This window comes from Cynara cardunculus, assembly GCF_001531365.2.
Source record: "Cynara cardunculus var. scolymus isolate 2C chromosome LG 2, CcrdV1, whole genome shotgun sequence".
Taxonomy (NCBI): Eukaryota; Viridiplantae; Streptophyta; class Magnoliopsida; order Asterales; family Asteraceae; genus Cynara; species Cynara cardunculus.
The window spans coordinates 36,771,078-36,783,279 of NC_037529.1; the positions used below are offsets into that span (position 1 = coordinate 36,771,078).

Here is a 12,202-nt window from a genome sequence, read left to right on the forward strand (position 1 = left end):
AAGTTTGATTTGGTTCCTATTTAGTGTGGCAAAGATTTTTTTAATTTTATAATCTTAATCAATATAACAAAGTTTCAACATTTCCTATTTAATATAACAAAGTTTCAAAAATTTCTGTTCTTTTAAACCCATTTGACCGGTAACCTTTTGATATGTAACATTTGATGATGTGGATGTTAAGTTTATTGTCCATTTCGCTGTAGCCCTTCTATAAACGGGTATTCATGTCATCAAATCTTACAAGATCACTAGGTTATCAGTCAAAATGGGTACAAAATAGGAAAATTTTGAACTTTGTTACATCGATTGAGAAAAAAAATTCGTTACTGAACTTTGTTGCATTTTGATATATTTTTCCCTAATTCCATTGACAAAGTTGTGTTACTTTGCAGACTTATGACATATGAGTTCTTTATTAATTGCAGGAACAACTATTCTTAATGGAATCAAATCTGTAGTTGATCCAAGCACCGAAATTTCTTACATGGAGAATCCTGATAGTGAATTTATCAAGTCGAAAAACTTCTCTTATGCCATAGTTGTAGTTGGTGAGCATCCTTACACAGAGATGTTTGGCGATAGTTCAAACCTTACGATTGCAGATCCTGGTCCAAGAATCATCACAAATGTTTGTGGGCAAGTGAAATGTGTTGTAGTCATCATATCTGGTCGGCCGGTTGTGATTGAACCATATATGTCTGCGATTGACGCTCTGGTTGCAGCCTGGTTACCCGGCAGTGAAGGCCAAGGTGTGGCGGATGTCCTTTTTGGAGACCATGAGTTTACGGGAAAGCTTTCAAGAACTTGGTTTAGAACTGTCGACCAACTCCCGATGAATATAGGCGATCCACATTACAATCCACTCTTCCCTTTTGGATTCGGACTCACAACAAAGTCAGTTATTGATAGGTAATAGCTAGCAACTTATAGTAATCCATTAATTCCTTTTGATCTCCATATCCGTTTATGATCTGTTTCTAATTTACTTTCTTATACTCCTTTAGTCCCAAAATAGATGTCCACGATGAAAAAGGCTCACAGGTTTTAGAAACATATAATTATTACACTTTTTAATTAACTAAATGACAATTTTAATCTTAGTAATAGAAGGAGTAATGAATTTCTCCATCTTATAATTAATGGTAGAATCGGAGAGTAGACACTTATTGTTGAAAATGGACACTTGGTTTGAGACAAACTAAAATAGAAACGTGGACACTTATTATAGGACATAGGAATTATTTTACTCAGCTGTATGTTTAATTTGACATGTAGTTTAATAGATGGGTTTGACTATTAGTCAAATGTTATGAATAGTAGCAATAATCTTTGATGTTGACTGTTAGCTTTTAGGGTTAGTAGGATCATGGCTAGGAGGATTTGAAAGGCATTATGGCATTAAGATTTCCCAGGTGGTGAGGAGGGAAAGAAGATCTCCACCCTTGATCAATCCTAATTGAAGATTAATACTAATGAATTGCACTGAATCAATTCCTGTGAGGAGCTCATGCAATTCATGGGGTGGAGTGAGATTAAAAGTGATCAAGGGTCCAAATCCTTTCTTATGCATCTGAACTCTTATTCCCACATGATCCAACGTCTTAGGGGTCATTCGAATAAATGCTTGTACATATTGTTTGTACTTAGTTTTCTTCCCAGAGACCAAACCAAACCAAACCAAACCAAACCAAAGGGGACCAATATGTCCATTTGGACGTGAGGTTTGGGGTAAGATGTACGCAGACTTGACATCTACTTCAAAGAGTAGAGCGGTTGTTGGGTTTTTTAGATAAATGGCCTTATATTAGTTTCCAATTAGGAGCCGACCTTCTTAGATTGGTTAACTCAATGACCTGCCCCTACTCAATGACCTGCCCCTGGTCGGGTAAAGAGAATGCATTAGTTATGAGAATAACCTTTTAATGAAGTTTTTTAAATGCATGACCTTTTGATTAAGAATGCCTTGTGCGATAGAATAATATCTCTTCTAACACAAGAATTTATCTCGGTCTATCATAAATGTCATATATTTAAAAAAAATATGTCAGAAGGTTATTATTGGCCTAGCGGTTTGTGAGTCTTTGGCCTCCTAGGAGGTCAAAGGTTCAAATCTCACCAAATGTATAAGGAGGGTGTGTGAGTTTATTTGTTATATTTTGCCGTATATAAATATTATATACTTAAAAGAAAAACAAATATAATTTTTTACCTTCAAATTTTCTAGGAAAAGCGAAAGCTTAGAGAAATGACCTAAATTCTACCGTTTTGATTGAAGGATGGATCTCTCAGAGTTTGATGTTTGTACTTTGCAGGTCAATATCAGCTGGTATCACTAGAAGACCGTATCTCGTTGGCATTTTGGTCTCGTTGCTTCTTAGTTTTAGTTTATCGCACGCATACATTGCGTAGCTTCAACTTTCCTAGATCATTTTGTAGACTTTAGGGGAATTATAAGAGGTTAAGCTTTTAGAATTAGATTAGATGAAAGCATTGGTAGTTATGTTTGATGAAGTGACTTTAAACATCCAATAATTTTGACACTTTGAGACAATGTTATTATTGTATCATATTCAAAATTTGATCATTTGAAGACCTCACCAAAAGAGTCATTGGCCTATTGGTATCCGATTTGTCGGTAGAACTCAGCCTTCCGGGAGGTCAAATGTTCAAATCTCACTAAAGGTGAGGAGTGTGCTTGAACATTTGTTGTATATAAATATTATGTATTTAAAAAAACATTTGAAGACCTTGTCAAAGAGTCATTGGTTCAGTGGTTCTCCGAATACGAGTAGAACCCAACCTCCTGGGAGAGGTGACAGGCTAGGATCGTTCGTGTTCACCTAGTGGGCAGGAAGTCCCCACAGTGGTGGTGCAAGTGCACGCAGACATTATGATCGCTTGCAATTAATAAAGTGGTACAAAGTACCGAGATCGTTCCCACAGAGAAGGTACTATTGAGATTCATAGATTTTTCATGAACTTCTTGCACGAGTCTCGAGATGTAAATAAAAGTTGGATTTTTGTTTATAAAAAGATCGAAATAGTACCGGCTAGCAAGTAACAAAATGAACTTCTAATATTAAATGATGGGCATGGGTGTAAGTGTTGCTTAAGATAAAATTAACAATAAAATGGTTAGACTTTTACGAGTTGTTTATAAAAGCTCCAATATCTCGAAAGTGAACTTTTATAACCGGGCCTCATAAAATTCCATAAGGTTTTACGTTTACCATTTCGAAACTTGCCGATCTAGTTAAAAAGTAAAAGGAATGCGATTCTTACCCAAATCTTTTTTGTGATAAAAATACCTATTGCTTAACCCCTAGCTAGATGCATACAAAATTCGCGTCTCCACGTAATTATTCAAAGACCCTCTCGAGTTCTTTGTGCATCACTTAAGCCGTATTTCGGATCCGTCCATCTCTGGGTCTAAGATCTTAAGTGACCAAGTTACGAAGTGATAAAAGATAAAAATACCCAAATATTATATAAACATCCTAACTTAAACTTACACCCACACCCATACGAGTAATTTAACTAGACATAATAAAAATAATTAAAGACATAAAATAATACTGAAATATAAATTGCATTAATGTAAAATTAAATTACAAGTACAAAGAAATAAAATACTAAGTTAAAACTAGAAATTAAAGACATTAATTAAAAGCATAATAATAGTAAAAGAAAGAAAAAGAGAGAATGAGACACAAAAAAAGTTGTGTCTTGCATGGTGTTTTTGGTTCATTGGTGGTGTTTTCAAAATGACTCCCCAAGCCTCTTTATAAAGGGGAGAGGAAGGGGAGCAAGTACAACCAATCATTACCTTAAGGGTAATTAGTACAAAGCTAAAAAAAAATAAAATAGAAGAAGGAAGACAACTCATATACAGCTGGAGAAAATATCTGGCTGAATCTTCAAGCTGCACGTTTCCTAAGAAGCAGCAACAAGGCTTGTAGACATCCTACAGTGGTGCCACAGTGGGCAGTGCTATCAGAAAATACAGGTTTTTGGAATAATACATCTTTTTTTGTGTTTCATCATATTTTTAATACTTTTTGAAATAAAAGAGTAAAAACAAGAAAATTGGGTATTTAATAATAACAAAATGAGAGGAACTAAATAGGAAATAACTCTTAAAAATAAGAGTTATCACACCCCAAACTTAAGATATTAGTTGTCCTCAAGTAATCAAAATAAACGGAATATGAACAAAGAAGAACAAGAGATCATAACTTATAGAGGGGCGTTGAAATCTCGTCGGGCTTGAATGTTGTGCAACTTCCCTTCTTTGATCTTTGAGGTACAAAAATTAATCGGTGAGACTTTTATCGGGTTAGTGTTTTTGGCTAAATTTTTTCCCCCCAAACTTGTCTTAGAATGACAACAATTGCTTTGAATGATTTCGACTTTTTGCATCTTTTTGTTGTGTCTTTGACACTTTCAAGAAACCCAACAAGTGATATTCACTTTTTGTCTTTGGGTTAAAACATTTTGATTTATTTTTTTCTATATTTTGTGTCTTCCAATTTTCCGAAAACATTTGATACTTCAAATTTTTTTTTTCTCAACACTTTGGCATACAACTTCCCCCAAACTTAAACCGAACAATGTCCGCATTGGAGTAATGGATTTAAAGTGTTTGGTTTGGTAACAATGGAAAGTGTTTGGGCCAAAAAGAAAGATGACCCACGTCTTTTTAATTTTTGCAACCCAAAGATTTCGGCAAGGAAATCGCACATGAAAATGACGAATAAGCCAACGATATACCAATAAATTATCAACGCCCAATAAGAAACAAAAGTAAGTTAGAGTAGCAATTTATCAATAAACCTAAGCAAATATCAACGACCGCCATATATGAACACAAAAGAGGCGGTCGGATAAAATATTAAACACCCAATCCAAAAAAAAATATTGTTTTTGAGTTTCAAAAGTTATAACGAAACACCTAGAAAGACGATCAATCCAATTTACCCGTGTCGTCTCGACTAGCGGATGCCTCACCCGTGGCATCCGATGTGGTGGTCCGTCTGATCTTCGGAAACCTAACTTGAGGATGGCAAAGGCCTCTGGGAAAGCGCGGGATCTCCGAAGCTACCATTACATTCTTGTGCGATAGAAACTTGTTCACAACCCGGTTCCTATCTCGCGTATACATCCAAAACTTCTCCGAACACGCCGTGAGTCCGACAACTCGATCTTCCACTTGAGTGATTCTCTCGGTAATCTTAGCTAAAGCATCAACCATCGTCCCCATCTTCTGGTTATATTCCTCCCATTGGCTAGCCATGAGTGACAACCTCACCTCCGAATCAAAACCCGTGGCCGTAGGCGGTATCGGCGGGATGTCGGTATTGGTCGGAGGGGCAGTTGCGGCTGGTTTGGAGGCTGGAACAGCAGGCTTTTCAGGCCTCGGGGGCTGTTGGCAGCAGGTCCAGATGAGACTTGTGGTTCGGTAGCATCATCGGCTAAGTCGGTATTTTATTGGTCGGCTTGTGCATGCGGTTGACTGTTCCTTGATCAAGCAAGGAATGGTGAAGGTGATGATTCATGCTTCGAAACAGGTACCCTCGCGGCTGATAACAGCTTCGTGATCAAACCTGGAAAAGTCAAACGCGAACTAGCTCGCACAGTCGATGTTAGTATGGTCGAATAAGCAAGAGCGCCCACGTCGATATCTTCTTCCGGTACATCAAATCCACCATCGATAAATTGTCGGTATGAACATACAAAGGGGGCGGTGAGACCAAGCACCGAGTTTAACTTCGGTGCTGTCCAATTGACTCACGTTCCTCGAATGACAATTGTGTCATTTTTGGAACTCCCGATAGTTGCGAAAAATTCTTTCACTAATGTCTCGTTCACTTTGTATGGGATGGCTATCATGTGTTCCCAATGATGTGCAAGCAAATGGTGCTTAACGCACATCAATTTTTCACTAAGTTTTGGGTCAAAAGCTCGTTCACACATAAATCTATTATTGCGTATAATATCCAACCGATCATCAAAGGATGAAGATGTACCTCTCGTTCGCGAAACAGTCCATCGTCTACGCGGTGTCGGGACTGAAGTTTCTTCCTCTTCCGGCTCATAATCATTATAGAGAGCCTCCGTCACCTTTGCTTTACCCTTTTCCCGCCATTGTTGGGACCTAGTCTTCGCCCCACCCGAAGCTTGACTCGATGAACGAGTTTGCCTATTTTCAACAGTAGGGGCTGTTACGGGGGTTTTATCGGGCTGTTTACTGGCACCAATGGTTGACGGTGTCTCGAACGGGAAAGTCTCAGTTGGTCCTCCCTCCGATATACCTTCAAAATCAAATGTGATATCGTCCAAACCTTCATCCTCACCCTCCCCCATTTGGTTCAAATCGAACCGTGAGTGTATTAGGGAAACAAGTAATGAAGGGGCTAGGGTTGGTTCATCCATATTGGGGATGAATGTATGAGTGGGTTTTGATGGTGCAATGATGGGTGGGGCGTATGAGGTGCTCAATGAAATGGAAAATGGTTTGGGGATTGAGGATGATTCGGCCAAATGAGATGATAAAGCCACCCTAGTGAGGAAAACCATACCATCATCATCATACGAGAGTACAATGGTGGTTGGGGGTGATGAGTGTTGTGTGGATGAAGAGGGTAGAGGAGGACTTACAGTCGTCGGAGGGAGGTGCGGAAGGCGGCAATGGTGCTCGCGGTGATGGCACTAGCGATGGAAGATCCTCCCATCGGCGATGAATAAGGTTCGGCCGACGAGGATGCTGTAGGTGTGGCTGTCTGCGGGGTACCGGTGGTAGAGGCGGCGACTGTTTGTCGCCGGCGAAGTGAACGCCGGGAAAGGTGGTTGCGCACCGGCTGCTTTGGTCGCACCATGGAGAATCGGTTTTTGGCCGGTGATTTCTTGAAGAAGAAAAGGAAGATGAAGGAGTGAATAGGAGAAATGAGGGAGAAGTGAAATAAGTGGGTTTTTTTTTTGTTTAAAAATTTTAAAATCTTGGGAAGGTAACTTGTAAAGGTGATTTGAAAGACATGATTACAAGTTTATTTTTGTTTTCATTTTTAAAAAAAGAATGACCAAAAAGTGATCTCATGTCATGATGTCTCCCCAAAGGGTACAAGTACTTGTATAAAATACAAGTATTCTATCCAAAATTTTAAAAAGACATGTTTGAAAATACACACTTGAAAATTTTATTTTCAAGATTTCTTCAAAAATTGGTCATTTTAAAAAAAATAAAAAAATAAAATCATGCACTTTTCATCACCTTTGAAGAATGTAAAAATTTCTTTCACCCTCTTCCCATTTATTTTTCTAAAAATTTTGTCCAAAAACCCACTTATCAAAGGCTAATCATCCAAGAATGTCCTTAGCCAATGATTTGACTCATAAACCCTCTTTTCACATCCTCCCATGTTTACCTAAGGTGACATCATGTGTCATTTCCTTAAAAACCTCATTTTCCAGCCAATTTCCAATTACCAAGAAAAAAATGTATTTGTTGACACAAAAAAAATAAAATGCTGCTGGTTCCTCTTTAAAATTCAGATGACTCAGACAGTGGGCACAAACTTCCCACTGTCTACTCAAAAACACCAGATTTTCCTTTATTTTATTTTTCTTTTTCTCCATTCTTGCTTTCAAAATATTTATAACTTTTGAAAATCCTTTCCACAAATCACTGAGTTGGATCGATCATTCCCTCCGGGAGGAAATGTTTTATCCTATGTCCGTTAACTTTAAAAGTGCTGTTGTTCTGAGGGTTTAAAAGATCCACAATTTCGAATTTTCCCACATTTACTATGGTGAATGGTCCAGACCATCTCGACTTAAATTTTCCTGGAAAAATCTTTAGTCGATTATTAAAGAGGAGAACTTTTTGACCATTTTCGAAAATTCGACGATTTATCCTACGATCATGCCAAAATTTGGTTTTTTCCTTGTAGAGTTTGGCGTTCTTGTAGGCATGAAATCTCCATTCTTCCAACTGATTAAGTTGGAGTTTTCTTTTTGCTCCCGCCGAATTTGCATTCAAATTAAATTCCATTATTGCCCCAAAAGCCTTATATTCTAATTCGAGCGGGAGGTGACATGTTTTTCCAAAAACTAACTAGTATGGCGACATTCCCAAAGGGGTCTTGAATGCAGTTCGGTAGGCCCATAATGCATCATCCAACTTGAGCGACCAATCCTTACGATCCGGTCTTACAACTTTCTCTAAAATATTTTTAATTTCTCGGTTCGAAAGTTCGGCTAGATCATTCGTTTGGGGATGGTATGCTGTAGCTACTCGGTGTTGGATGTTGTATTTGGTGAGAACGGTAGATAGCATTCGATTCATAAAATGTGTCCCTTCATCGCTTATCAAAGCTCGGAGAGTTCCAAAACGGACAAAAATGTTTTTATGTAAAAAATCGATTACCTTCTTCGCATTGTTCTTTGGGCATGTTTTAGCTTCCACCCACTTCGAAACATAATCAACTGCCATCAAAATATACTGATTATTGAAAGACATAGGAAATGGTCCCATAAAATCAATGCCCCAAACATCGAAAAGTTCGACTTGAAGAATGTTATTCAAAGGCATTTCATTTCATTGGGACAAGTTTCCCATTTTTTGGCACTGCTCACATCTCTTCACAAAATTAAATGCGTCTTTAAACAAGGTAGGCCAAAAAAATCCACTTTGTAAGATTTTTGCCGTCGTACGTTGTCCACCAAAATGGCCACCATATGGTGAAACATGACAATCCTTTAACAAAGATGTGATTTCAAAATTAGGGACACATTTCCGCAAGACCTGATCTGCTCCTATTTTGTAAAGAGAAGGATCGTCCCATAAGTAGTGCTTACAGTCATGAAGAAATTTCTTAAAACATTGACCGTGAAGATGATGTGGCTTAAGCCCACAAGCAAGGTAGTTGGCAATATTGGCATACCATGGAAGTTCATTCAGATGATTTTCTTGTATTGCCAAAATGTACTCGTCGGGAAAAGTTTCTCTTATCACATGGTTTCCCCCGTTTGACACTTTGCCTTCGATCCTTGATAAATGATCGACCACTTGATTGTCACATCCCTTACGATCAACTATCTCTAGATCGAATTCTAGCAAAAGAAGAACCCATCTAATAAGCTTCGGCTTAGCGTCGGTCTTATTAAAGAGATATTTGATGGCAGAGTGGTCCGTATGAATGGTAACTTTGGTGCCAACCAAGTAGGATCGAAAACGATCGAATGCAAATACTACCGCAAGTAATTATTTTTCAGTGGTGGTATAATTTAACTGAGCCTCCACCAAGGTTTTACTTGCGTAGTAGATGGGGTGAAAAATCTTGTTCCGTTTTTGTCCCAAAACGGCACCTACGGCCCAGTCACTTGCGTCACACATAACCTCAAAAGGCATGGTCCAATCTGGGGCAATGACAATAGGTGCCGAGACAAGAGCTTTTTTAATGGTTTCAAAAGCTTTTTTACAATTGGAGGTAAATTCAAAAGTTTGATCGACATGCAACAAATTACACAAAGGTTTTGCAATTTTAAAAAAATCCTTAATAAATCTCCGGTAAAAACCCGCATGTCCCAAAAAACTTCGAATGCCTTTGACCGAAGATGGTTCGGGCAATTGCAATATTACCTCAATTTTTGCTTTATCAACTTTCAAACCATTTAGAAACCATATGACCCAAAACAATTCCTTCTTGTACCATAAAATGACATTTCTCTCAATTTAAAATTAAATCATGAGTTTCACATCTTTCCAAACTTTTCTTTAAATTGTCAAGACAATTTTCAAAAGATGTACCGATGACGGAAAAGTCATCCATAAACACTTCCATGGTATCCTCAGTCATGTCCGAAAAAATTGACATTATGCACCGTTGAAAGGTAGCCGGTGCGTTACAAAGACCAAACGACATACGCCTAAAAGCAAAAGTTCCGAAATGACAAGTGAAAGTTGTTTTCTCTTGGTCCTTGGGTGCTATGTGAATTTGGTTGTAACCCGAGTAACCGTCCAAAAATCAATAATATTCTTTTCCGACCAATCTATCTAGCATTTGATCAATAAAGGGTAAAGGGAAATGGTCCTTTTTGGTTGCTAGATTCAATTGCCTATAGTCCATGCAAATCCGCCATCCGGTGATGGTCCTAGTAGGGACGAGCTCATTTTTTTCATTGGTGATAACCATGGTTCCACCTTTCTTCGGTACACATTGCACCAGACTCACCCATCCGCTACTAGAAATGGGGTATATAATACCCGCGTCTAACCACTTCAAGATTTCTTTCTTCACAACTTCTTTCATAATAGGATTTAGTCTCCTTTGTGGTTGCACCTTTCCAACTTTATTTTCTTCCAAGATAATCTTATGTTGGCAAAGGGAGGGACTAATTCCTCTAATATCCGCAATGGTCCAACCTATGGCTCTTTTGTGAGCTTTTAATACATCTATCAACTTCGATTCTTGCTCATTACTTAATTTCGAATAAATAATTACGGGTAATTTTTCCTCCTCCATAAGATAAACATACTTAAGGTGACTAGGTARTGGCTTTAACTCCAAATCGGGGGTTTTCTCTATGGATGGTGGTTGAACAATTCTATCCTTAAAGTCAAGTTGCTCAAATGCCACTAAATCTTCCAAATCTTCCAACTCATCATTTTTTTCCAAAATGTCCTCAAGATTTTCCCCAATGTTATTTTTGTAGGTAACGTCAATCAAACTTATTTCTAGATCTTCACCTAAAGCAGATATGACTGAACAATCGCCTATCTCTCCATGAAACTTAAGAGAATTAAACACATTAAATTTCACTTATTGATCACTAACTCTCATGGTCAACTCCCCCTTTTGCACATCAATTAATGTTCTCCCGGTTGCAAGAAAAGGTCGTCCTAAGATGATTGGGACATTCTTGTCAGCTTCATAGTCCAAAACTAGAAAATCGGCCGGAAAAAATAAATTTATCGACTTGGACCAAAATATCCTCTATTTTACCCTTAGGATATGTGATATGTGTTGAGAATTTAACACATAAAGCACTCATTTTACGTCTTTTTAGTTATAATAATTTCTTTTTATTCCCACTTTGAGTCATTTTCATTTATTTCTTTATACATTTGTTATTATGAAGCTAAATATTGTGGTTGACTTGTTGGTATGCTTGGATGAAGCTAATAAGAGTTTTTGTGAAAACAACAGATGCTGCAGCATTGGTGCATCGTCGATCTGATTCATGCGCAACTTTTTGGAGGGCTTAATGGATAAGAGGCTGACTTTTTGGAAGGTGGAAGATAGCTGTAAAAGCTGGGTTATTATTGAAAAATCTGATGTTAGACTTTGGTTAGGCCTTTATACTTTTTAGTTACTCTTTTGTTGGGTTGTAACTTACTTTTGGATACTTAGCCTCTAAGTCTTTTATTTTTTGTCTTCTAGTGACCCATTTTGAGTATAAAAAGAAGGTTTGGGGTGCCTTCTAAACCATCCATTACTCCTACTTTCAACCATTCCATTTGTTAGTATTGTAAACCCTCTCCAAGGGTGGTTTTAATTTTGCTCTTGAAGTTCTTCATCTTTTTCTTCATTTACATTCTCGTCTTTTATTTTCCGTCATTTACATTCTCGTCTTTTATTTTCTCGTCATTTACATTCTCGTCATTTACATTCTCGTCATTTACATTTCCGCTATTTACATTCTCGTCATTTACATTCCCGTCATTTATTTTCTCGTCATTTACATTTCCGTCATTTATTTTCTTGTTATTTACTTTACGCAATTTACGTTTATGTCTTTATTTTCCGTCATTTATTTTTTTACTTTTCGTTATGAATAGCTAAACTTTTATAGCTTGGGTGTAAGACGGAAAGGTGATATTTTCAAACCAAACGAAAGTAGCTAAGTGTTTCGTAAACGATGTTTCATTGTTTCATTCGAGTTTTTATAAAACCAAGCACACTTCTTGACGGGTTGATCACTTGAAAGTRTTAAAGTGCGATGGACTTAGAGATAAGCCATCAATAAGCATGTCAACTTGGATGACATAAGAGGTAGACTTGAGAAAGTTGCCGACAAGGAGACTTGTCATTTATGTTTTTCAAAGCTTAACTCCCAACGGGTTGGTCGCTCTTCAAAAGTGTCAAAGTGTGATAGATTCAGAGATAAACTATCAAGAACACGCCAACTCGAATGATATGGGAAT

General features: G+C 37.6%; 1 protein-coding gene across 4 annotated transcripts in view; it reads left to right on the forward strand.

Moving 5' to 3' along the window:
• The window catches only part of LOC112506942 (beta-glucosidase BoGH3B-like), a 10,966-nt gene extending 8,356 nt beyond the window's left edge, over positions 1-2,610 (forward strand). For all 4 annotated transcript variants that reach the window (XM_025111282.1, XM_025111280.1, XM_025111279.1 and 1 more), the window contains 2 exons: positions 426-909; positions 2,313-2,610. In XM_025111282.1, coding sequence (XP_024967050.1) covers positions 426-909; positions 2,313-2,409 — 581 coding nt within the window. In that variant the 3' untranslated portion in view covers positions 2,410-2,610. The remainder of the gene's footprint in view (positions 1-425; positions 910-2,312) is intronic.
• The last annotated feature ends 9,592 nt before the right edge of the window (positions 2,611-12,202 follow it).